The following is a 27368-nucleotide window of genomic DNA, read 5'->3' as shown; positions in this document are numbered from 1 at the left end:
ATTTGCTACAAACACTCTTATGGTCATCACAGTTGCCACTGAAATCGTAAATTTAACTAACCGTAGTATGTATCACATTAAAATACAAGTTTTATAACAATAAATACAACAGGCTAGCTCAGGAAGACGAACATTGAAATATTTTTATAATAAGGATCAACTTAGCCGACCCAGTTTGATCATTTTGGCAGGTCACTATAACCCATACACATAACACATCCATCCAAGTTCGGAAAATAAAAATACACCAATGAGTGGTTCAGATACATTATACCGTGACGACTAAATTAAAGATCCTACGAGTTCTTAATTATAAAAACAGATTAAAGCAAAAGGATCTAATAAATCATCAGTACGTGTTTTTAACTTTGTGATCACAACGGATTTGGACTTTTTGAAACTGGCGCCAAGCTTTTCATGTTCAGGAGCTAGCTTCTTACAGTGTCCACACCGGTGCCAAAATAATAATTATACACATAGCTCACCAAACACTTTACGTAAACAAATTCATTCAAAATCGTTCACACACTATTCGTACGGGAATCTTGTTACGCCTAATTCGATTACTTTTTGGCTGGATTGTTCCTAACTAAAGCAGCATGGTTGGATCAGTGGTAAACACCCTTGCCTTTGGAGACAGAGGTCATGGGTTCGATCCTCATCCCATTCAAAGGTTGGAGGGCCTTTTCTACCATTTAGGTAGAAACTGGAAGCAGCCTCTAAGGTCTGCCTACATCTTAACCTCCCCCATACACCGTCGAGGTATTGGGGCTCAAAACCCGCAGAAGGCGGCACTGAGCAGTTACTTACTTTTTTGCTCCTAACTACATATTTAGCTTCACTTCAATAATCATCGATTATACAGCACTCCATATCTATCTACAATATATGTCTATATATATATATATATATAGAAAATATATAACCTCTCTTAGAATGTATATGTAGCTTAAACTTAAAACACTTAAAACCAACCGACTAACAATATTTCAACCAAACAACTCAGATCTATTAGATATTGTGGGATCAGAAACGTGTTCATCACATCCCGAGAAGACAAGATCAAGACTTAAAGCCCATCGATCCATATTTAGGCCCAAGATCAAAATTAGAGTCGGTCTAATTTAGACCTATGTTTCCATTTATTGTTTCAAGCTTTTGTATAAATAAAACCCTCATGTAATACGAGTAATCAATGAAATCAAAAACCAAAAATTAATTCCATTCGTTTTCATGATATCAGAGCCCTAACTCGACTTGGGCTTCATCATCTACCTCTTTAATCCCTAATTATATCACCTAAATCAAAATTGAAGCCACCATGGCTGGAGAAGAAGGCAGCGGCTCCAGTAACGATTTGGCATTACACTTAGCAACTCTTTTACAAAACAACAATCACCAATTTCAGAATCCAAAATTATCGGACAACCTTCAAATTAATCTCAAGCTTAATAGTCAGAACTATGCTCTATGGACTCGAATGATTCGAGTCGCCATAGGTGGAAAATCAAAAAATCTATTAAATCACTTAAGCGGCTTACCTCCTGAGAAAGCCTCATCCGAAAAGTTTGAAACATAAATAAGTAACCGCCTATTAACAAAAAGCGAATGAAAATATTCATTGAATTAATAAGTGTTTGTAATTGCTATCAATAAAAAAATTTATTGTATAGGTAACAACGAATGATTGGAAATGATATTTGTTAGGTGATCTTAATCATAATGCATAATATTGTTTCAATGTTGATAGGATTTAAATATATATAAATGAATGTAAAAAAATTAGATATGAAGTTAGATTTTTGTTTTCTTTCTAATTTTCTATAATTTCTAAAAATTATAATAAAAGAAAATAAAATATCTTTAAAAAATATATGGAGTTGCCACATAGGATAAATTTTACGTGGCAAATTTTTAGCATAGTTGTGACTTTGAAGAATGTTTCAGAAGGCTCGGTTAACTACTGTTTTAATATATATATAGATATATATAGTGAGAACCGTGAGAACTACTAAAAAATCATCCTTAAGGGCTTGCCCTTAGAGTTAAGGGCTATGCCCCGTACCGCATCAAAACGCAACCATCTCTTGGATTGTCGCCCATCAAATCCATACCATTCCCAAATGCGTCCCGTTACAACCCTTTTTAGAACGGATGAGGGCAACGCCCATATCGTATGCATATATTTTCAACACGTAAACTATACCATTTTATCAAAAAATAAAAAAAAAACTTGATTTTTTTGGAATGAGTTTTTTTTTTTAAATTAAAAAAAACAAAAAAAAGTTACAAAAAAATAAAAATTAAAAAAGCCACACCAAAAAGAAGAAAGACAGTAGTTAAATTAGATGAAATAGTTGTGTTTTTTTTAATGACTGAAATAATTGTTATTAAAATTTTTATTTATAAAGATAGATTTATTAAATAAACTTATATAGTTTTTCTTAATTCATTTTATTAACTATTAATAAACGAAAATAATAATAAGATATTGTAATGTTTACCTGAAATAACGTTTTGTAGGTTTTTCTGATAATCTATAACGCCTTATGATTTAACCATAAATATTTTTGTCTATGTTATATAAATTTATAATAAAACATATAATAATGAACTAATTTTTAAATATACTTTTCATTGATTTAATTTACACCAACTACTATATTACAAATAAAAATGTTTAGAGTGAAAGTTAAAAGTAAAAATACTAAGAAAAAATCAAAATAATAACATTTAAAATTGGACGAATGAGGTATATATAAAAAAATTAAGTAAATTACATTTTTCATCACTGAAGTTTGTTGATTATTGATTTTAGTTATTGAATAATGGGAAGGAAGAAAAGTGGGAAAAAAAACTAACGAATCTGGGCAACTTAACGGAGCAATACTAACGAAACTGGGCGCAGTGACCAAAAGTGAAAAAAAGTGACAACTTCAGTGTATAATTTGCAATTTTTGAAGTTTAGTGACTAAAAGTGAAAAACGCACCAAGTTCAGGGACCAAAAGTGTAATTTTCCCTAATTAAATTAATCATCCACCTAAATAGACCTAGTGATCATGTAATTTTACCATTATAACTAAGTAATAATCATGAATTAATTGCATGAAAAAATTCACGATTATTACTTTTATTTTACAATTAAAATAAAGGTAATCCATAAATGCATGCAATCAACACATTAATCATGCAATACATCAAAACTTGCAATTAGGGTTTCAAAAAAAAAATTTATATTATTTCTTGGATTTCGAAAATAGGGTTTAAAATTTTTTTTATATATTTTATATATTATTTTATTACAATTAAATCAATTAATTAATAAAATAACGAAGATAATTAAATAAAATTCCCGAAAATTATGAAACCCTAACCCCCCTTCAAGTTTTGATTTTTAGGTAATTAAAAATCACATGGGTGGCTCTGATACCACTATTGCAATGTATAACAAATATCATTAAACACGAGTACGCAACCAAAGCAAATAAACCATGTAATCAAATAATTAACCTTGAAATAGTATTAGGATTATCTCTTGATGTAGATAACAAAGTGAAGAACTTTATGAGGATTTAAAGTAAATCCCTCTACGTTTGCACACTAGACACCCCGTATACCGTATGCTAGTACCTTGATCACAAACCGAACAACCGTTTGTCTAAACCCTTTATAAACCCAAAACCGAAAATCCCAAAACCCATGGAGAGGGGGGTTTCGGTCGTGAGGAATAAGAGGGAGAGAGAGGAGAATTTGTGTGTGAATTGAATGAATAAAATCCTTGATTAAGCCATCTATTTATAGGGATAATTCTTAGTGTTAGCTTTATATTTAGTAGTGCTCGTTTTGTAATTAAGTAATTATGTTGTCCTTTGAGTCTATTATGATTAGATAAGGGTTTTGTCATGTAATTTCTTATGTACTTACTTGTAATTATGAAGGGGGTTTAAGTGCAATTTATGTGGCTATATAAACCCCCACATGTAATGAAAAACTAACCTTTTGCACCATATATTAAATCTAGTTCTAATACCTACTTTCCTTAAAAGGTTCACTACACAATTTGCATACATTACATTTGGTATCAGAGCAAAATCACAACTTGTGAATGATCCATGGATTGATTTTGTTCATCTTGTGTGCCATTTTGTGTTTTTATACCAACACCGAAAGCTTTGATCTTTATCCCCTATACTTGTTAAAGTAAATGAATTTCTTGCTTTAATCCACTCCTTACCATCCTAAAACATCACCCATAAAGTCTCAAATCGTAACTCAAATCACAATGTCTTGAAATTGAAAATTAAACTTTCTGTTCTGAATACCAGATTTCATACCGGTTTTCATATTTCTTGATTAGTAGGTCTAATACCGGGTTTCATCCGTGTGTTTCATAGTTTGAATACCGGGTTTAATACCGGGATTCATACCGGTTTTCCTTCGTAAAATTTTCATTTTTCTTATACTCAATACCTGGTTTACACCAAAACCGGTATTTGTTTATTTTTCCATAAATTCAATAACTCGTCATAATTTTAGATTTTTGTCTTGAAAACTGGTTTTCTTACTTCCATTGTAGAAAACCGGAATTAGTACTTCCATTGTAGACTGTTACAATACCTGGTTTATCCCAAAACCGGTATTTGTTCATCTTATCTTCAATTTGCTTACCAGTTATAATCTTCAAGGTTTTTCTCGAAAACCGGTTTTAGTGCATACTTCACTGAATACCGGTATTTGTTAAGGATTGCTGTGTGGCTGTGTTTGATTGCTTTAATACCTGGTTTCCACCAAAACCGGTATTTGTTCTTCTATTGAACATTTCTTAAAGCTGTAATTCTGCCCTTTTATTTAGCTGAAAACCGGTTTTTGTTCTTCCAAAAACGAAAACTGGTATTAGTTCTTCTATTGTGAATTTTCGATTTCTGTTTGATAGTGACTGTGTGGTTGTTGTTGAAATACCTGGTTTACATCAAAACCGGTATTTGCTCTGTAATTCACTGCTTTAGTGAAAACGTTACTCTGCTCGTCTGCTATCCCCAAAACCGGTTTTTGTGTTAACAATGACTAGTTTGGATTCTTTGATTATTGGTTCTGAGACTCGTCCACCGGTATTGTACTGTGATTGCTACCCACAATGGAGAAATCGTTTTATGAACTGGGTCTCTAAACAACCTCTCGGAGCTCAAGTAAAGGAATCATACAAGAATGGCCTGCTGAACACACTAATCCTGTACCAAGGAACCTCTACCGCCAGAGAGCTGGAGCGCTTCTCAGAAAAACCGCTCTCAAGCTGATGACTTTGCTGTGTCCTATCTCTACCATGCTCTTCCCAATGAAATCTATCGAAATGTTGACTCCTATGTCACTGGTAAAGAGATATGGGATGAGCTAGAAAAACAATTTCAAGGTTCAGAGGTCTCCACTGCCATTCGTCTGTCATTTGTTCTTGACTTGTATGAAACTTTTAAGCAAGAAAAAGGTGAATCTCTTGAAAGTGCCTATGACCGTTTCTGCAATGTCATCAATGATCTGAGAAAGGAAAAAGTCAAGAAAACACAATTGGAACTAAATATCAAGTTCATCAGAAGCCTAGAAGACGTTTGGCAAACCTTTGGTACTCAGATCAACACCCAGTCAGATTTTCACAAACTTGATATCCACAGTTTGTATGAAAAGTTAAAGTTGAACGCAAGACAAGTGATGAAGCAACAACCATCAAAGGCTCCTGAGATTTCTAGCACAGACCCACTTGCGCTAATTGCAAAAAAGTAAGTCTTATCGTTCCACCAACATTTCCATTGATGAAAAGCACTCTGATGAAGAACCATTTGTTGACAGTGATCCAGATTTGGATGATACTGAGAAACAAATATCTCGTGATTTGGCATACTTCACCTAATCTTTCAAACGCAAGTACTTCAAACGCCGACCAACAAACAATCAACTCCGCACTTCATCTGTGTCTTCATATGCTAGAAGTTCCAATGCTCCAAAGTTTGAATCTAATGACAACTCTGCTCATACCAACAACAAGAAGATTGAGAATCCAAGAAAATATGAGAAGAAGGTTTCTGATACAAAGCCCGAGTCAAAGAAATGCTATAACTGCGGTGCTTCTGGTCACTTTGCCATTCACTGTCCAAACCCACTCTGAAGAACAAAGAATATTATCAGAATAAGCTGATGCTTGTCAAACAACAAGAGTGTGGTATGGCTCTTCTTGCTGAGAATGAACAATGGCTCCATTTGACTGATGAAGAGACCGAAGAATTGAAGGCGAATGTCTGCTTCATGACAAAGATTAAAAAGTCCAAGGCTCTTGATGAAGGATTTGTCAGCTCAGAGACAGTGGATGACGAGGTAAATTCTAATCTCCATTCTGATATTCCTCTCTTTGAAATCACTTGTCTACTATCTGAATGTGATAAAACTGTTGCTCAGAACAACTTTTTAACATTAGACATCTCTTTGTTAAATGAAGTTTTGAATGAAAAAGACAATCTTTTAAAGGATTTTCAACTTCAACTTGAAAAACTTCAAACGGATTTCAATGTTCTTCAGAAAACAAAAGACTCAGTTTCTTTCACTCCATCTGAATTACTTCTTGAAAAATAAAACCTTGAATTAAAAGTTCATGAGCTAACTCAAACGGTTAAAGAAGCACAAATTGCCAAATCTAATGAGTTTTTCCGTGCTGACGCATTGTCTGAGGATCTGGTATCTTGCAACAAAGACTTCTTGAAACCAAACCTACACTCAAAGAGTTTGAAGATAAAATCTCTGATTTAAATTATGCTTGTAGTATCAAAGACTCTTTAAACCAAAAACTTGAAAGTAAAATCAATGAATTAAACGAACAAAGCAAATTTTACCAAGTCAAGGTCTACAAACTTGATCAGTCAAACAAGCAAATTTTTCTACATAAACCTAGAGATTTTGATTCTAACTTTACTCAAGGGTTGGGTTTCGAGAAACCCAAAAATCTTCTCACTGGCAGAACTGAAGTCCCCTCACTATACAATGCTGATCTTATGAGATATGGCCTAACAATTCAATATGTTCGACCAAGTTATGGTGATTTTGAGACTGATGAGCATCTATCCAAAGGTTGTAGAATTAACTTGAATTATGATCAAATCAATGATTCTATCGATCTTTTCAATCCTCCACTTCATTCTAAAAACTTCCAAAATCTATCATCATTGAGGAAATTGATGAAAAGTCTGCAGATAACAAAGTTGCTATCATTTCGAGTACTCAAACACCCAAGGTCGACATTCCTGTTCCTAAACCAGCTCTAACAAGACCTTATATTCCTCAAGTAGTTTTAGAAAACTAAGTGGCCGATTTGAAACAAATCATTTTGGAACTACAACGTGTGATACTCAAGGTCATTGTAACTCTAGAATGCATGACAATCCTCCTACCTCTTCTGATAATTCTTCTGACTGTACTGATCCCAATTGCCCTGTCTGTGATGTGCTGAAAACCTCTTCTACTTTCTCTTCTACAATCAAATCTGTTTGTGAACTGGTTGATGTACCTTCAGCAACTGATAGTGATTCTGATCCCTTATCTGATGTGGATAGTCCCACAACATCTCGAAGTGTATCCATCCAAACTGACCATGATGAGATCAATGACCCATTTTCAGATGTTGGTAACCCCATTGAGACTCGTAGCATTGCCATCCAAACTGACAATGACAATGAATGCTACAGTGAGACCATTGATCCTTTGGTTGAGTTTGAGTCTGAGAAGACGGTCAATCAAACTGCTTCATTTGATCATTTCTTTCCAAATAATGATGAATCAGTCAAGTTTACTGAAGAAACTCAAGCCTTTTTCAGTGAACTTGATACCTTAACAAAGAAATTTGAAAATGAAAGAGATAAACGATTGACATTGCTTTTAGATTTCAACAAAGTTAAAATGGATATGGAGTATAAAAACATTATACTCCAAGTTTTTGTTAACAATAACTTTGAAAAAGCTCTCAGTTTGCTCAAAACATGCAACTTTCCAATAAAGCAAAATGTTGTAAGTATACCAATGTCTTCAAGTTCTTCAAACTCAACCAAAGCTTCTCCTTCCCCTTTTATACCAATAATCACAACCGCTAACAAGTTCTGTCCTTCTACCTCTGCTGTTCCCAATGTAAACTTGGAATTAAAGTTTACGTCTAAATCTGTCAAAATGGATTGTTCGACCTTACCAAATCTGATTAACGTTCTTGAGGAAGATCTTGTTTTCGATCCAGTTTTTGAAAAACATTTTGAACAAACAACAGAAAAGGTTCTTTCTTCCAAACAAAATCAACTTTCTGACTCAAAAACAAAGCAATCTCCTGTTTCAAAACAAGGTACATAGAAATATCGGAAAATTTTTCAAAAGAAAGAAGTTTGTTCAACTGGTAAATCTTCAAAACCAAAGAACAACAATTCTTCTTCTGTTGTTAAAGATTCCAAGTTTGTTAAACCTTCCACTAAGACCACTCTAAAGTCTCCATTACATAAATCACCTCTGAAAGGCAAGAATTTCTCTCATCAAAGACCTAAGGCTCCACTTGATCATTCTGCTTCTACCCAACCTAAGTATCATAAGTACTCTAGCTTCTCTAAGGAATCATTTGTCATCCCTAAATGCACTTTGACAGTTGTTAGAGATGAGACCTTAGGATCAACTAGATACCATGATCAATATGGTTGGTTTACAACTACTTCGAAGAAACCCGTTAGAAAAACACCTGTAGCTACTTCACATAAGAAAACCCCTACTAATAACAAACATTTTCATGTTTCAGGTGACTTGCGCCTAGACACTTTGAGTAGGTGGCTTCCTAAGGATAGATTTTTGAGCGCTACTAGGACTGTCAAGACTAATGGGAAAACCACCTCTGTGACACAAGAATGGATCGCTCGTGGACCTTATGTGTCTAGTTCTAGATCTGATAGGACTAGTTTTTCAACACATTAAGTACTATGGATGACTGTAATTTACCTTTTATGTTTGAACTTGTCTGTGTGACGTTTCCTTTATTTTCAATAACTGTACTTTTATGCTTAAGTGATTTATCTTCTCTTGTTTGTGTGTACTTGCTTTTATTCTGTATTTTATCTCGTGAGTCTTTTCTTTCTTAATAAATGCTCTGCATGTGCTTCCCTAACCCTCATGGACCCAATTTCCCATGGGTACCTAAAACCATATTCCCCAACCGTTCAGGAATACTTTATTTGTGTTTAGTACGTTGATTCCGGATATTCGAGACACATGACTGGCAACTGATCTATTCCTAGGAACTTTGTTGAGAAATTTTTGGGAACTGTTCGATTTGGTAATGATAACATTGCTCCTATTCTTGGGTATGGAGATATTGTTCAAAATGGGATTACAATCAAACATGTTTCTTATGTTGAAGGACTTGGACATAACTTGTTTAGTGTTGGTCAATTCTGTGATAATGATCTTCAAGTTCTCTTCCGTCGATATGAATGTAAAATTCAAATGGAAGACGGTGTTGATATTCTTACCGGAACCCGTGATGACAACTTGTTCACCATTGATCTAAACTCATTTCCCACTCCTTCATCTGAAATATGTCTTGTGTCCAAAGCTTCTGTTCAACAAACCTGGTTATGGCACCGTCGTCTATCTCATCTCAATTTTCACACCATTAATGTTCTCGCAAGTAAACAATTGGTTGATGGTCTTCCTGATGCTAAATTTGAGACAAACACAGTTTGTTCCGCCTGTGCCATTGGTAAGATGAAGAAAGCGTCGCATCTACCAAAGAAACACCTAAGTACTGATGCCCCCTTACATCTTCTTCATATGGATCTGTGTGGCCCGATGCGTATTCAGAGCATTCATGCATAACGGTACATTCTTTTTATTGTCGATGATTATTCTCGTTATACTTGGGTTTTCTTCCTTCGAGAAAAGAGCGAAACTCCTCAAGTTATCATCGATTTCATCAAAAAGACTCAAGTCAACATCCAATCAAACGTGAGAATCATCCGTTCTGACAATGGTACTGAATTTAAGAATGCCACTCTTGAAGCTTACTGTTCCTCCGTTGGCATTTCTCATCAGTTTTCTGCCACCAGAACTCCCCAACAAAACAGGGTTGTTGAACGACGTAATCGGACTCTTGTCGAAGCTGCACGTACTATGCTTGCTTACTCTAAGTTACCACAAAACCTATGGGCTGAAGCAATCGCTACTGCGTGTTTTACACAAAATCGCTCAATCATCAACAAGCGATTTGACAAAACTCCGTACGAGGTGATCAACAAAAGGAAGCCCAACGTGAACTTTCTGCATATTTTTGGTTGTGTTTGCTACGTTTTGAATGATCGTGAAAATCTTGGTAAATTTGAACCCAAAGGGAACGAGGCCTACTTCATTGGGTACTCAAAAGAATCCATTGCATATCGTGTCTACTTTCGTCAAACAAAACATATCATGGAGAGCATGAATGTCAAATTTGATGAACTATCTGATATGGTTCTTGAACAACATGGTTCTGACTCTTCACTCAACTGTCCATCACATTCCGCATCTTCCACTCCATCTGTTACTCATAGGTCTTTTCCGACTCCTACACCTGCTGAGTTAGACATTGTGTTTGATGAATTTTATCACGATCATCCTCCAAGTCAACCAACAAATTTGGTCTCTCCTGAAAATTCATCTTCAACCTCATCTCAGTCAAACTCTTCCAGCTTCCATCAGCATAATACATCAACATCTTCATCCTCTGAATTATCTTCTCCATCTTCGCCTGACTTTCCCTCTGGATCCCCTGCCCAAATAGTTCATCTCAAGATTCCTCCCAACAAAGTTCCTCCAGCAATTCTCATCATCCTTCTGACAATAACACTGATCCTGATGCTGATTATGTCCTTCCGACTGAACCTTCTTTTGAACAAATTGTTGATCAACATTCTGCAGGATTTCTGAATCCGGATGAAAATAATGAACCTGCTTCTCCTCATCCTCACTCTGATAAATGGTCTCGCTTTATGCTTCCACATCCTCCATCTCAAATCATTGGAGACCCAAATGCCAAAATGATAACTCGCTCAGCTTCCGCCAACAAATGTTTATTCGTCAATTTTCTAAGCATTGCATAACGAAAATCTGTTAACGAAGCTCTGAAAGACCCTGATTGGGTTCGTGCAATGCAAGAAGAATTAACACAATTCAATCGTCTGGAGGTATGGAAACTTGTTCCCAATCCGAATGTCAACAAAGCTCCAATTCCTATAAAATGGATTTTCAAGAACAAAAAGGATGAAAACGGCATTGTTGTTCGGAATAAGGCTAGACTGGTAGCTAAAGGTTATTCTAAACAAGACGGCATTGACTACGATGAAACCTTTGCTCCCGTTGCTCGAATAGAAGCCATCTGCATTTTTCTTGCTTACGCGGCATTCAAGAACTTCACTGTTTACCAAATGGATGTCAAGTCAGCTTTTCTTAATGGAGTTCTCAAAGAAGAAGTGTTTGTCGGTCAACCAGAAGGTTTCGTGGATCCCAAACACCCGAACCATATCTACCGACTACATAAAGCATTATATGGTCTCAAACAAGCTCCACGTGCCTGGTATGATGCTCTATCTACCTATCTTCTGAGGTATGGCTTCACAAAAGGTACAATCGACACGATCTTGTTCATCAAACGACAAGGAAGTGACATCATTCTCATTCAAATTTATGTTGATGACATCATCTTCGGGTCTACCAACCCCAAATATTGCAAAAACTTTTCTGCCCTTATGGTTGACAAATTTGAGATGAGCATGATGGGGGAGTTAAACTTTTTCTTGGGTTTACAAGTAAAACAACTTTCAAATGAGATTTTTATTTGTCAAAACAAATACATTCAGGATATGTTGAAATAGTTTGAAATGCTTAATTGTCAACCAATTGGTACACCAATGGAAGCCAGAACTAAAATTCATGCTGACCCCAATGGTAAACCCTTTGACCAAAAACTGTATCGAAGCATGATTGGCTCATTAATGTACCTAATTTCCAGCCGTCCCGATATTATGTTCTCCACTTGCATGTGTGCAAGATTCCAAGCAGCCCCTAAGGATAGTCATGCTCAGGCTGTAAAGCGCATCTTTCGGTATCTTAAGGGCACCATGAATCTTGGTTTATGGTATCCAAAAGATACCGGATTTGAACTAACAGCTTACTCAGATGCAGATCATGCAGGTTGCAAACTTGATAGGAAAAGCACTTCTGGTAGTGTACAGTTCTTGGGAGATGAACTGGTCGGATGGTCTTCCAAGAAACAAAATTGTGTTTCCACTTCAACCGCAGAGGCGGAGTACGTCGCAGCTGCTAGTTGTTGTTCACAAGTTCTGTGGATGAAAACACAACTATCTGACTTTGGCTTCAACTATGATCGGATTCCCATATACTGTGATTCCAAAAGTGCTATTGCTATTTCATGCAATCCAGTTCAACATAGCCGGACAAAGCATATCGATGTGAGGTATCATTTTATCAAGGATCATGTGGAGAAAGGTAACATCGAACTATATTTTGTCCCGACTGACTACCAGCTTGCTGACCTTTTCACTAAACCTTTGGACGAACAAAGATTTAATCTATTGAAAACCAAGCTGGGTATGTTGAACTTAGATACGTAACTGCTTCTGTACCGTTCATTCTAAACTTATTTTGCTTGTCAAACATTTGATGTATACTTCTATGCTCTTACGTGCAATGTTTGAGGGGAAGAAAAAAGGGTAGAATGCATGAATTTAGGGAGAGTTAACTATTTTTCTTTCTTGACTGCATGCTTCTGTCTAGGGGGAGTTTGTATTCTGGTGCATAGTTTGTTCTATTTTTCTGTTTACCATCCTCATAGAAACTTTTCCAAAATCAATTTGGCTTGCAAAGTTTTTCACCATATAAAAAAAAAAGGGGGTTTCATATAAATACCGGATTTCGAACCAATACCGGGTTTCAGAAAACTGGTAGTCAAATCCGGTATTGACCGCTATAAATACCGGACTTCGGCCCCCAATAAAAACTTTCCAAATTTTCTCTAAGTTTTTTCTTTCCTTCACTAAAACCGGCATTCTCTCAATAACCGGCATTCTTACCGGCTTTCCTTCAAACGTTGTACCAAAACCTTTTGAATACCAGCATTTGTTCTTCCTATCTCGAAAACCGGCTTTCAGGTATTTTTACTTTTAATAATATTAATGCCGGTTTTCAACCCAAAAACCGGCTTTCCCATAATACTGTGCCAATACCGGGTTTCTTTCTCGGAAACCAGTATTTCCATTTTTTTTTACATGCTTTAATACCGGTTTTCACTTACAAAATCTTCGAATTTGTAAATTTTCCCTTTCAGGTCTGACTACGTGTCATTTTCGTGTGCCCTTTCTTGTCTTATCCACATATTCGGGTATCTTATTTCATTTCCATTTTTGTCTTCATGATCAATTGCCATTTATCTGTATTATCTATCATATTTGAACTGCTTACTTTTGTGCTGTATGTGTATGTTTACCTGGTTATCCTCTGTCATGCTTACATAATATGTTTTCACAAAATAAGCAAGGGCATCGATCTCAAGTTTTCACTTGATTTCTTGATGCTTTGCAAAAAACTAGCACTTTTTTCTACCAGTCTTAGTTCTTGAAAACACACTTTTCCTAAAGGGACACTCTGTCTAATTTTTCTCTCAACAAAAATACAAAACCTTCAATAAATTACACAATTCATAAAACATTAAATTTTTCTTCAAGATTTTCCATATAAATTTGTGCTTCCTTAATATTTCGTGTTTATGAACAATCTAATGTTCAAGAACCTTGGTTGGACTCACAAACAGCTGTTGCCTTATTCTCCTGTGCTTTTACCAACATTTAATTATACTCCAATTTTCCCTAAGAAGTAAGGTATTGAACGCCTTGTTGTACTACCTTTACATCTTTTGTGAAAACCGGTGTATAATCAACTGTGATTTCTTATACCTTTTCAAAACTTATCATACATCGGGTTTTCCTTAGAAGCAAGGCATCGAACGCCTTGATGTACTGCCTTCGCATCTTCTGTAAAACCAGTTGTATAATCTATTTCTTTAATTTCTTTGTTACTACATATCTGAGTACTAATAGTTATCTTACACTGTTTTTCTAAAAAAAGTGAGATATAGAACGCCTTGCTGTACTATCTTTACATCTTTTGTGAAAAACGGTGTACGATTCAATTTTCTCTTTAAAATAAATTAACCTTGGAAACAATGTTTCCTATTCGCATACTTGTCAATCGCAGAATGGATTTCCTCGTTGATGGTGCCACTGTAAATATGCCAAACAATCTGCAATTGATGCTACCATTCTCCTGCCAACATGGCATTATCCCGGTTGTGATCGCACATCATCCAATATGTACCGGGACGTGGCAGAGCTGTATCTTTCTTTAAGTTCTCTCTGCTCACAACTAATGGAGACCAACAAGAGTTCACCTTCAATCCTGAAGAATTCAGGCGAATTCTCCAGTTCCCTACTGCTGATTCAAGGGAAGGCTTAACTAATTTCATCGAATTTCCTCCTATGATTGAAATCTTGAAGAGAGTTCAGGAGTTGGGATACAATGGCAACATCTCAGCTCTAAAAGATGTCAAGAAGAAGAACTTTCATCCACTGTGGCACACTTTATGTTCCATCATCAACAACTGCTTCACTCCCTCAAGGAAAGGACAAGACGACTTCACAAAGGCCACCATCACATATCTGTTTGGCATCGCATTTGATCTTCATATTGATTTTGCTGCCGTGGCCTTTGATCATCTTCGTCTTTAAGTAAATGGGAAGTTTACTGCTAATAAGAAGTACATTGCGTTTATTCGTTTTCTATCTGTTATCTTGCAGCATTTCATCACCAACAATAATATCATCCAAAGATTCCCCAATTCACAACGCATCGCTATATCAAGCTTCCGATCGGTTTATGCAAACGATCGTCTTTCTCATCTTCCTTTCATGCCGATCCCTGAATCTCTTTTGAGCTGGGTGCCACAAGATGATCCTGACCTAAGGATCTATAGAGTGTATATAGACGGGCGTATGGCCGCTCAACACTGAGTTGTGCCTTCCCCACGCCCGCATAGGTCGCCTGGTGAGGGTCCTGTGTCAAGAAAAAGAAAAGAGGGGTTTGTTGACGCTTCGGCACCTGGCACTTCCGCTCCATCTCAATCAACCGACATTCCTTCTCAGTCTCAATCAAAGAAACAGAAAACTCACCACCGCGCCAAATCAATAAGGAAATCAAAGTCAAAATCTCGTTCTGTTTCCTTCACTGCTCCTTCTCCTCTAACTCCATCTTCTTCTTCTTCTTCATCATCATCATCATCATCTGCTGATCGCCCTCCAATTCCAAAAATCACTCTAAAGGTCAGGACTCCTCTCAATCCAATTCTTGAGGATGTCCCAGAATTTGTTCCTTCCACACGTCGTGACGATTCTCAAGATTTTATTCCTTTTAACGACGTTGTGTTCAACATTCCGGAGAGACAAGGCGTTCCTGAGGGAGGAGTTGAAAAACAAAGTGGAGAGGATGTGAGGTCTGGGTTAGGTACAGGGCAAAAAGAAAACGATGGCCCTCCGACAGTTGAAACAACTTGTCGGGATGCCACCAATAGGTTAGAAGCCGAGGACTCCCCACCTTCGCATGATTCACCTTCCCGCCACTCTGGGTTCTCTCTACAGGATCCAGTTTCATCACCGCACAGGCACCAACCACGCCCACTATCAATTCCTCATTCGGACGATGTCGATATTGAAGTCGCAGAGACTCTTGCCTCTCTCCCACGTTCATTTGCTCACACTATCGAGTCTAGGTCGCCACTAAGATCACTTGTTTCTGAGCACCCACATTCTTTGAATGTTGCAACAACAGACCGAGAGACGGTGATTCCACCTTCTCAAGGAATGTCTGGAAGTCCTGCTCATGTTAATATGACAGGCGCTGGGGATACATTTCCCAGTTCAACGGGCAATCTTGGAGAACCCGGAAGTCCCACCATCCGGAACATTGTGCCTGACACTTGTGTTAGGCCAAGAAGTTCTGAAACAACCAATGTAGAACTTTTGCTTCATAAATCATTGGGAAGTCCTGATGGCCAACACCATTCAGGCCACACTGTAAACCCAACGGAGCCTATAGTTGTGCAAACGACATCTACGTCGGTCACTCCTGCTCTTACAACCCAACCGTCACCAACCGCAGTGCTCCGTCCTGCTCTTGATAAAGGAAAAGCCCCTGCCAATTCTCAATCCTCTTCTTCTACTTCTAGTCCTCCTCCAAATCCAGACGGCATTCCTCATTCTAATCCTCAACCATCACCACAACATTCTTCACCTTCCGTTTCATCCTCACATCACAACCATTCTCCTCATCACTCAACTCCACATATTAATGCATCAATTCGCTCCAACGTCAATTCTCTATATAACGATCTATATGCTGCTCTTCTTTCTCTAGATACTCAAGCTGATTCTTTCGATAAAGCCATTCTTGCAACTCTTCAAGCCCGTTTTGACCATCTACAACAACTCTTGCTTTCACAACAACAAGCCGAACAAGAAAAGTTTCTTGCTGACGCTCAACTTGAGGCATCAATGAAACGAATTGCTGAATTAGAATATTCTTGCAAAGCCGCTACAGTCGTCCATCTTAGACGTGATGACCCTGATGATCAGGATCAACACGAGGGGGAGAACAGAGAAGATGCGACGACTGAAGTAAGGGCCAGTGCTGAAACAGATATTATTGGAAGCAATGAAGTTGGTGGAGATGAAGCACAAACAAGAGATGCCCCTCATGATGATGAAGTTATGAGTGAAAATGTTGATAACACTGAGGTTGTGAATGTTGTTGAATCAGCTATCGAAGCAAGTGCTGATACGGAGATTATACTTGGCTCAGCTGTAAGAGATGATGCTCAATCAGTGATGGTGGATAATGTAAATGAAAATGAAGAATTTGATGATCCTTTTATCGATGGCAACGATGTTGATCCTAATGATGATAATGACTCTTCGGATAATGATGATCTTCCTCCCCCCAGCTTTGACAATTATGCCTCTGTTCCTCAACCAAATCCAAATCTCAGTCACTTAAACCTTTACCAACTCATTCACCATCTCAGCCATCCTCGTTTTCAAAACACCACTGCTGCTCCCCATGTTCAAATCAATGAAGGAGGATTTAAACCTAATGAAAGAAACAGAATAGATTATCTTGCAATCCCTTCTCAATTATTCCGCCTAACAAGATTCTTGGAAGAAAAGGCCTCACAAATCTTCTCAAGTCAAGATGAACTCAAAAAGATCGATATTGATGAATTAAGAGCTAGAAGGGCCTATGATCTTGAGAATCAACGTGCTAAATACTTAAAAGACTTGATTGAGGCCAAAAGTAAAAAGGTGAACAAAGAATGGAAGAAACAGTTTAAATTGAAGATTGTTGATGTGGATAGCATTCATATCAAAGAATGGCGCGAACCGGGATTTGCTAGACCACCTCGGCTAATTTGATTGATTGTTAAAAAGGAATGGTCGGAAGTATGTGATTACAGAAGCTCGTTTCAATTTACTGTCTGCTGAAGATCTCATCTTTCTTCTCCATTACTTCGCCCGAAAGCTTCTCCAGCCAGATCCAGAGAATCAAGAGGCCTATTATGCAATAAAGAGATATATGGATAGTCTTATACTCAGTCAAACCCAAAGAGACTTCCAATTGGGCATCGAAAAGAGAAGGAAGAAAGTGAACCTCACCATTCCCAACCAAAGAATAAGGGGCATAAATCTTGATAATTTTCATATCGGGGCTGTATTTGATAACCCAAGAGGAGTTGTATTCATCAGTGATCAGGGGCATAAGATTTTCATCCGACTCGACGAGCTATGCAAGTATTCTGATGGGACACTCAAACAATGCTTAAGAGTTATTGAAAGTTTACAAGAATTTGAAGAGTCGGACAAAGAAAAGAAAAGACTACTGAAGGTGATTAAAATGTTCAAATCAAGGATCGAGCATAGAGAAAGATCAAGAACCATCATTGCAGCAAGGTTTCCAAATGAACAAACTGGCGTCATTCATGTACCTGAAGGATCTTGGGTAATGTATTCACCAAACAATAAGCCTGGTCTGCATAACATGCCTCCTGTCAACTTCGCCGACAACATCATTGAACCACCCAACAGGCCTGCTGATCCAAGATATCATTTCATACCAAGAAAGTACTGGAAGGAAGCCAAGAGCCAATATGAGAAGAGAGCGTTCAAGTCTCAAACCTTCTTCAAAGACAAACCCGAATCATCAATAAAGAAGAGAAATAGACGTCAAAGGAAAAAGAAGAAAGCTCAACGATGATCAATCACAAAACGGCACTAAGGGGGAGATTGTTAGCTTTATATTTAGTAGTGCTCGTTTTGTAATTAAGTAATTATGTTGTCCTTTGAGTCTATTATGATTAGATAAGGGTTTTGTCATGTAATTTCTTATGTACGTACTTGTAATTATGAAGGGGGTTTAAGTGCAATTTATGTGGCTATATAAACCCCCACATGTAATGAAAAACTAACCTTTTGCACCATATATTAATTCTAGTTCTAATACCTACTTTCTCCCAAATACCTACTTTCCTTAAAAGGTTCACTACACAATTTGCATACATTACACTTAGGATTTTTAATCTTGGTGACCAAGTAATCTCAAGGCCTAAAAGCCTTGAAATTTTCGGCCCCCTATATTAGGAATTGGTGTCCAACTTTAATTTCCTTATTTCACATTTAACCTCCATTCAATTAATTAAATACAATTAACCTTTTAATTTATTTAAATTAATAAGTGATCAAACTAATTAATATATTACTTTAATATATTAATTAATAATATAGAGTTATCGTGTCATTTCGTGTGACCCCGTAGACTTAAATCATTTCCGGACATACGTTCATTTTACGTGATCATATACCAACATAGATGTCATGCATTTGACATTAGAAAACCGAAATGTTATTTATCTGTTCCTATGGGCCATGTTTAAATAAGGTTATTATATAAAAACCGGCTATATATAAAACAAGGTTAGTAATTTTCAAACTACATTATCTTCTTCTTTGAAACATAGAATGTAATCGAAATATCACATATATATTAAACTACTCCTGATTCTTTTATTTGTTCTCACAAGAAGCAAGATAATCATGGTTCTCCTATTTCGTTACCATCTTTTGAAATAGTTCAAGCTGTGATCATGTGATGTGACTGACTTTAGAGCTTAAGGAAAATATGGGTATAGCATCATTATTTTTTCGTGATTAAGGTAGATTAACCATGACATTGTCATGTTTGGAATTTGCTTAGCTCATATGTTTCTCTGTAAGATCCAAAATAAGTATAACTGTGAAAGTTTAAATCTAATGTTACTGGCGGTACTACAGAATAGACATTCCCTCCCCTAAGTTAGCATGTTTCACATGTGAAAAAGAAAGTAAACCCAGCATGCAAAGATAGTGCATATATATCCAAAGCTGTATCGGAGCCTGGAAGACTACAACAAGAGGAAATCAAACATCACTGCAAACACGTAGTAACCCCTGGTTTCTATCAGTTATCAGGCGAAAGCAGACAAGATGTTTTTCTTGAGGGTGAACTCATCGGCCTTCAAAGGACTTATAGACTGCAAAGTAGATACAAAACACACAATCAGATTTTATTCCCATCTGAAGTTAAGTTGGAGTTACGCTGTAAGGCTGATGTTGGAAATCCTAGTATCAATGTACACATTTGGAATCGCAACATTTTGTCGTCAACGACAGCCTAGGGAGTACTACTTTATAGATGACAGCAAAGTAAATTCCAGTAAAAGCTAGAATTTCAGATAATAAAGTGATTTTGGATTGCCCTGTGAAAGTTTACAAATTTCTCAACCCATACTCCCTGAATAAAAAGTATAAATAACAAAGTGAATAATTGACCAGTGATTAATTGACTTGTATCGTGGCAAGAATACGTTGTAAACGTTGAATCTCATTCTTCGCATAATCATTACCTTTGCTCAGACTAGTCTTGGCAACTTTTACATATACCTTGCCGTATCTGAGATGCATAATGAAACCCAAGAGTCAAATGTCATGGCATATTACCAAAAAAATACGCATGATATTACACAATCCTAGTTAAGAATCTACTTAATATATGCAGAATAATCAAAAAAAATGTATACGAGAAGCTAGATAAAAAGATACCTTGTAGCAGAACCCGTGAGCTTGCCAACTTCCTCCTCAATCTTAGCATATACTGCTTTCTTTTCATCACTACCAGTAGTAACAAACTCTTTCACTAAGCCCTCCAACTCTGCAAATAGACCAGCCTACATTGAAAGGAAAAGAAGTTTTTCATGTATAATACATAAATCGTTGCAAAACTCAACTACTAGATTAGGCACTGACATTGGAGGTAAGTTGCCCTTTTCCATCTCGGCTAGTACCACACTTTTTGTTGATGAAGGTCACAAAACTATCTAGATCACGTCCTCCATCGTAGTCTTCCCCATCTTTGTTGTTCTTCGGGAAGAACTTAATAGTTGGATAACCACTCACACCATACCTACACAAGCCAATCTTATAAATAAGCCAAGATAATTTTATCGAAATACCCAGACCACAATGAATCATCATCCTTTTGCTTTTAGTTCTTGCGTATGGAGCATAAATTTTCTTTCTACCAAAAAACATGCTTTATCTTTGTTCCTTACTTTTCAGCAAAAGCCTTGTAATTGTCAGCATCAAGATTGGCAATAACTACATCTTCCTCATTTTTGAATGCTGATGCAAGAGGTTCATAATTCTGCAACTGAAAAAAAAAAATTAGTATATTGCATTTGTAACATCAGGGTCCAGACAGAGGTAGCATTTCAACCCATTTACTTAGGATTGATTTCACTTATAACTTATTTCGAAGGCATTAATCACATTGTTAGAAAGAAAATGAGTCAAATGGGTTAAAGGTCCAAATTCGTCTGAAAAGATTTATTTTGTATATATTTATTGCAGGTGAACTTACTTAAAAACAAAAATTCAGACAGCTAGTCGAGTATTTAACTTGGTAAACACATTTACTACATTATAACATAATTTTATGAAAAAAATGAACAAGTAAACAAGAATTGTTTGTCAGTAAACCCAACCCGTTGTGACACAATATATTCAGCCTACTATTTTACCACCTCTTGTTGGCACAAATAAAGTAAGAGCCTAGATACATACAGGGGCAAGGCTCTTGCAATGACCACACCTGCAATAGGAGAAAAGACAATAAGATTCATAAATTATCTAACATTGAATTAATTTCAACATACTAAAAAGGATAAACGATAAAGTGTACAGATACACATAAGTGAGCAATTTTATTTATATGGTCTAAGCTATAAGTCATGTCCTTTTATTATACTAACTACTTTTTCTCTTACTATTCCCCTAAGCTCTATGCCAAAAAAATTTTGTACTCTCTCCAAATTCACCTATTTATAACTTGTGTTAGTGTATCTCCGAGTTACAATTTCTATTCCTTTTCTTTCTATAGTTCCCTACTTGTTATTCCATCATGAAATATTATAAAATAACGTTTCTTCCACCTGAAAGAACTACAAGGTTTTCCTTGAGACGTATTCTGCTGTCATGACGAAACGCTGACTAGCAAAGAAAATGCATGTCAAGAAACTCCAACTTACAAACATAAATTTAACTAACCGTAGTATGTATCACATTAAAATACAAGTTTTATAACAATAAATACATCAGGCTAGCTCGGGAAGATGAACATTAAAATATTTTCATAATAAGGATCAACTTAGCCGACCCAGTTTGATCATTTTGGCAGGTCACTATAACCCATACGCATAACACATCCATCCAAGTTTCGGAAAATAAAAATACACCAATGAGTGGTTCAGATACATTATACCGTGACGACTAAATTAAAGATCCTACGAGTTCTTAATTAATAAAACAGATTAAAGCAAAAGGATCTAATAAATCATCAGTACGTGTTTTTACCTTTGCGATCACAACGGATTTGGACTTTTTGAAGCTGGCGCCAAGCTTTTCATATTCAGGAGCTAGCTTCTTACAGTGTCCACACCTGTGCCAAAATAATAATTATACACATAGCTCACCAAACACTTTACGTAAACAAATGCATTCAAAATCGTTCACACTATTCGTAAGGGAATCTGGTTACGCCTAATTCGATTACTTTTTGGCTGGATTGTTCCTAACTAAAGCAGCATGGTTAGATCAGTGGTAAACAAACTTGCCTCTGGAGACAGAGGTCATGGGTTCGATCCTCATCCCATGCAAAGGTTGGAGGGCCTTTTCTACCATTTAGGTAGAACTGGAAGCAGCCTCTAAGGTCTGCCTACATCTTAACCTCCCCCATACACCGTCGAGGCATTGGGGCTCAAAACCCGCAGAAGGCGGCACTGAGCAGTTACTTACTTACTTTTTTGTTCCTAACTACATATTTAGCTTCACTTCAATAATCATCGATTATACAGCACATAATCCATATCTATCTACAATATATGTCTATATATATATATACATATATATATATAGAAAATATATAACCTCTCTTAGCATGTACATGTAGCTCAAACTTAAAACACTTAAAACCAACCGACTAACAATATTTCAACCAAACAACTCAGATCTACATCAAATCAGCAATAACAACACAACAAATATGTTTATATACACACATAGAGGAACGGTTATTTAAGAACCCATAAATAAAAAAGAACTCAAGAAACATTCTGGATCACACATTTTTTCACTCTTTTTCTCTCTTCAATTAAATAATAAAATTCACCCAAATCATTCAAATTGTTTTATCTCACAAACCGTAAATCGTTAAATGAAACAAAAAACATGGGTAGTCTTAAAATTTGGTCCTTAGATCCAATTCGATATACTTTTGACGATTTTTTAATTTTCATATTTTTTCCTCTTGTACTTGTGTACTTACACATGTGTAGGATCATTATTTTCACATGTAAATTAGTAAATGAACATATGTACACAACAATGAAGGTTTAGGGCGAAGCCCGTCAATCCATGGTGGAGCCATGGTGGCCAAGTGCGGAGCCCGTCAGTCCATGGCAGAGCCATAACAGCTAATGGCGGAGCCCGTTAGGTAGATCACTCATCACCAGTCACCCCCTATGACCTATCACCATCTATGACCTATCACCCTCAATGACCTATCACCCCCACCAGCTTTGGTTTATGAATATCCTTAAGGGCAAAGCCCGCTTCGTATCATAATTTTTATTCAACCTTTACATGTATAAGTACCAAAAAGAAAACGAAAATTAAAAAGTCGTCAAAAGTATATCGAATTGGAACTCTAATGAAAGAGGACGAAATTTTAAGACTACCCATGCCTTTTGTTTCGTCTAACGATTTACGGTTTGTGAGATAAAACATTTTGAATGATTTGAATTTTATTATTTAATTGAAGAGAGAGAAAGAGATAAAGAATGTGTAGTTCATAATGGTTCTTGAGTTCTTTTTTATTTGTAGGTTCTCAAATAACTCACCCCCAAAACTATATATGTAGATATGTATATATAGATATAGATTAAGATGGTGATGATGGTGATGAGGATGATGACGATGATGATGATGATGATGATGATAAATCAACTTGCTTATAGTATTGTATAAATTCATGAGTTGTTCCCTAGTCTTTATTGGTGACAGATTTGCTATTCGTTTTCTTGCATTTATTGATTAGCAAGTGTTGAGAGATTGTATACTCATGTGAAAGGAAAAGAGATAAATAGTTTATTGATGATGATGATGATGATGATGATGATGATAAGAGATAAATAGTTTATTGGTGGTGGTGATGATAATGATGATGATGATGATAAATACAAATATTTGTATGTATAGTTTTAAGTTATTAGGGTTGTAGGAAAAGAAGGATAATGAGGAAGAAGATTGCCAATAGGAGAGGAAAATGACTGGAATACCCCTCATGTGAGAGGCACGTGAGGCTATTAACGGAGGAGAGATGACGGTCAAACAGTCAAAGGACCAAATAGAAACCTTATCTTCCTATAAAGGATTGACCTTGAGGTTTCGGATCTTCAGGGATGAAACTTGATTATTTGGGTAAACCACAGGGACGATTTAGGTCGATAACTCTTCAAAATGTTATCAAACTCGAATCAAGAGGCACCCACACGACCTATTACACCAATGACCTAATTTAGCCTGTGTTCGTGGTGACTGGTGTGTATATGGTGGTTCGGAATGCAACAACGCTCTTTGAGATTATAGCTACTCTTTAGCATGAGAGAATCAAATTTTTATCTATATTATCTTTAGACTAGTTGGACAATTTAACATATAGCTAAAATTGTTAAACAAGGGAGCTGCTAAAAGGGGCGTCAAATGAGGCTAGTAGCTTCAAGCTTGAGCTTCTTAAAAAATCACAATATGACAGGTCGATCACTCTGAACAATGAAGAGACATGTTGCTCATTATAACATCGTTGTCGTAAGAAGAAAATTGAGTAAAATGCAATTTGCAAAAGTTGACCTTTATATATGTCTTTTCATTTAATAAATAGTTCTGGTTAGTTTGTACCTCATAGGTTATTCATTATTCTGCAACAAATTGGTACATCACCTAGAAGCAATCTATCTCACTACCTAACAATAGATATGCTTATGTACTCTTGTCTTAACCAATAGGTCGACTTCTGAATTTTTATTTTTATTTTATTTTTTGAACTTAACAAAAATTAATCTCCAGTCATTAAAGGTTATCTAATGATAAAAAGCATTTCAATTCCTTTGGCTTTGGGCGAGACATGTTATAGTAGATTATTCTTAATTTTGAAGACCCGTTACTTGACACAACTAATTCTAAAAACAAAAACGAAAGGATTTTTGAGTAAAAACCCAAGCCCTACTTTCTTACATATTTGACACAAACATATGCGTATATGTTTGTGGGCCAGTTTTATGGTTAAGTGATTACAGGATACAACAACAATAACGGTATTCAATCCGGCAAAGCAGCCAGGTTTAAAGGAGGTAAGATGTAGACAGACTTACTCCTACACAAAGGTAGGGAGGCTGGTTCCGAAGGACCTCCGGCCTAGGGTTTTATCCCTTGTAAAAAGTCTCGAGGGCAAGCCGGAGCCAAGCCGAAGAAGGAGTAGTCTCAATCTCAGGTCTACTCTCGATCTCAAAGAGAAGCAGATAGAGCTCTCAACGGTTCTCTAGAGAGAGAAGAGAACGAATCTAATTTATTTTCAGTAAAAATTCAAGTTCAATATTAAAACTTTTGAAAGTTTAACAAGGATGGTGAGTTTTTTTTTTTTTTCCAACGGCGGGTGGGAAGGTCGTTCCATCGAGCTGAGTAGTGACATCCAAACGGACAGTATGTTCAGGGTTCGAGGCGCCTTACACCGCTGATACCCAAAAATACTGAGAGGTTACAAGTTTATAATATGTGAGTATAACAAAATATGCTCTTTGTGGCCACGAAAGTTCACATGTGTAACCCCGGCCTACCTGTAAAATGGGTGGTCACCCTGTGATTAGTCGGAACGTAAAACAAGTCGGATACCTACATTAAATTTTTTAAAATAACCTTGTTAAAATTATAAACGTACAAGTATAAAAGTTTATCATTAGTCCTATATTCATAACATTTTAAATTTTATGAGTGGAATCACATTAAACTTATGTAATGAGTTTTTTACGGTCACATATTCTTGAGGAGGTGCTAGCTCTCTTCAGAAAGATTGTTGGTTATTTTATTGGTTTGTGTTTTCCTAAGTTTATTTTTTTAATTTTATTTTAACTTTAGGTAGGAGTAAAGTATAATCGCCATTATAAATAAATAAAAAAATTCTTCTTTTTAGTAGTGCATTTACTTCAAAATGGCCCAACAACGAATGGTACTCCAAATTAATTTTTACATACACATGCAAGTGAAGCAATAACTTCGACTTAGGAATTCAGTAATTAATATATCCAAAGCGTGTCATCTTGTACTACGATTTATAATACATCATGCATTAGAATCAAGGCGGCGGCAGTGCGGTGACGGGTGGTGGTGGCGCCAGTAACTAGTAGAAATTGCTAATGTAAGATGGTTATGATGTATGTTAGATTATGCATTAAAAATCAATATAGTATATATATAATGTAAAGGGCAGGTTGGTTCGCAGAGTTTTTTTTATAAAGAATTAGGATTTGATGAAAATTAAATTTGAATAGAGTGGAATCTCATGTAAATGAAATTTGATTAAATTATAATTTTTTGTGTTTGGTTGACCGGAATTGAACGGAATTCATATTATTAATTATAATAATAATAAAAATTAAAATATATAATTTTTAATTAGTAATATTATTGTTTTTACAAAATAAAAGTTTTATATAAAATAATTATTTACAAAAAAAATAATTTTTGTTACAATACTATTAAATTTTATAAACTAAAGTTAGTTTTCTAATAAGAAATTTTTTTTATTAAATAGTAATAAATTTTTATAATATAATAAATATAAATTACATAATAATATAATAATTTATAAATACTTATATAAATATTGTTTATATTTTTGTAAAATAATACTTTTATTTTATATTGAATAATAATGATAATAAATATAGTTTTGAAATATATTATAATAATTTTAATAATTAAAGAATAATTATAAAAGATTTAGTTTTATCAAAACTTGAATTCCAATGGAATTTCAAATTTTCCATAAAAAATGTAAATAAATCTTGAATTACATTGTATGATGGAATTTGAAGGATTCTAATTACAATTCCATACGAACAAAACAGCTAATGAAATGAAATCTGAATTTCATTCTGCCAACAAGATATGGAATACAATTCAAATTTCAATTCTATCAAATTCTTTGAAATTTTACGAACCAAACACCCTTAAGTTGTAACTAAGTTCCTTTTATTTTAGAGAGAAAATCGCGACAATAGCCAATTTTGGTTGCGATCGTACCAAAGTAGCCAAGGTTTTTCGGATTATTACAAAATAGTCAACAAAATTGCAACAAAAAACGTGAAATCGCAACAAAAAAACGCAAAATCGCAACAAGAAATGCCAAAATCGCAACAAAAAAATGCCAAAATCGCAACTAGAAAATGGAAATCACAACAAAAAACCCGAAATCGCAACTCGCAGTTCGCAGCTCGCAGTTCACAATAGTTTGACTTTGACTTTTTTTTTTAAAGGATAATAGTTTATTATATTAGACATGAATACAAAAC

The 27368-nt window shown here is 35.7% G+C and overlaps 1 protein-coding gene across 1 annotated transcript; it reads right to left on the bottom strand.

The window, feature by feature from the left end:
* Positions 1 to 19655: 19655 nt before the first annotated feature.
* Positions 19656 to 22610, bottom strand: LOC122596888 (probable protein disulfide-isomerase A6). Its single transcript, XM_043769531.1, has 7 exons — positions 22597 to 22610; positions 22099 to 22183; positions 20799 to 20896; positions 20494 to 20650; positions 20290 to 20414; positions 20035 to 20140; positions 19656 to 19721 (listed from the first exon to the last, which is right to left on the bottom strand). Exons 1-7 carry the CDS (start codon positions 22608 to 22610, stop codon positions 19656 to 19658), a joined length of 651 nt encoding a protein of 216 aa, XP_043625466.1.
* Positions 22611 to 27368: the final 4758 nt, after the last annotated feature.

This window comes from Erigeron canadensis, chromosome 4 (genome assembly GCF_010389155.1).
Source record: "Erigeron canadensis isolate Cc75 chromosome 4, C_canadensis_v1, whole genome shotgun sequence".
NCBI classification, from domain to species: Eukaryota; Viridiplantae; Streptophyta; class Magnoliopsida; order Asterales; family Asteraceae; genus Erigeron; species Erigeron canadensis.
The sequence above is the reverse complement of the archived record's forward strand: the minus strand, read 5'-3'. Positions and strand labels throughout refer to the sequence as shown.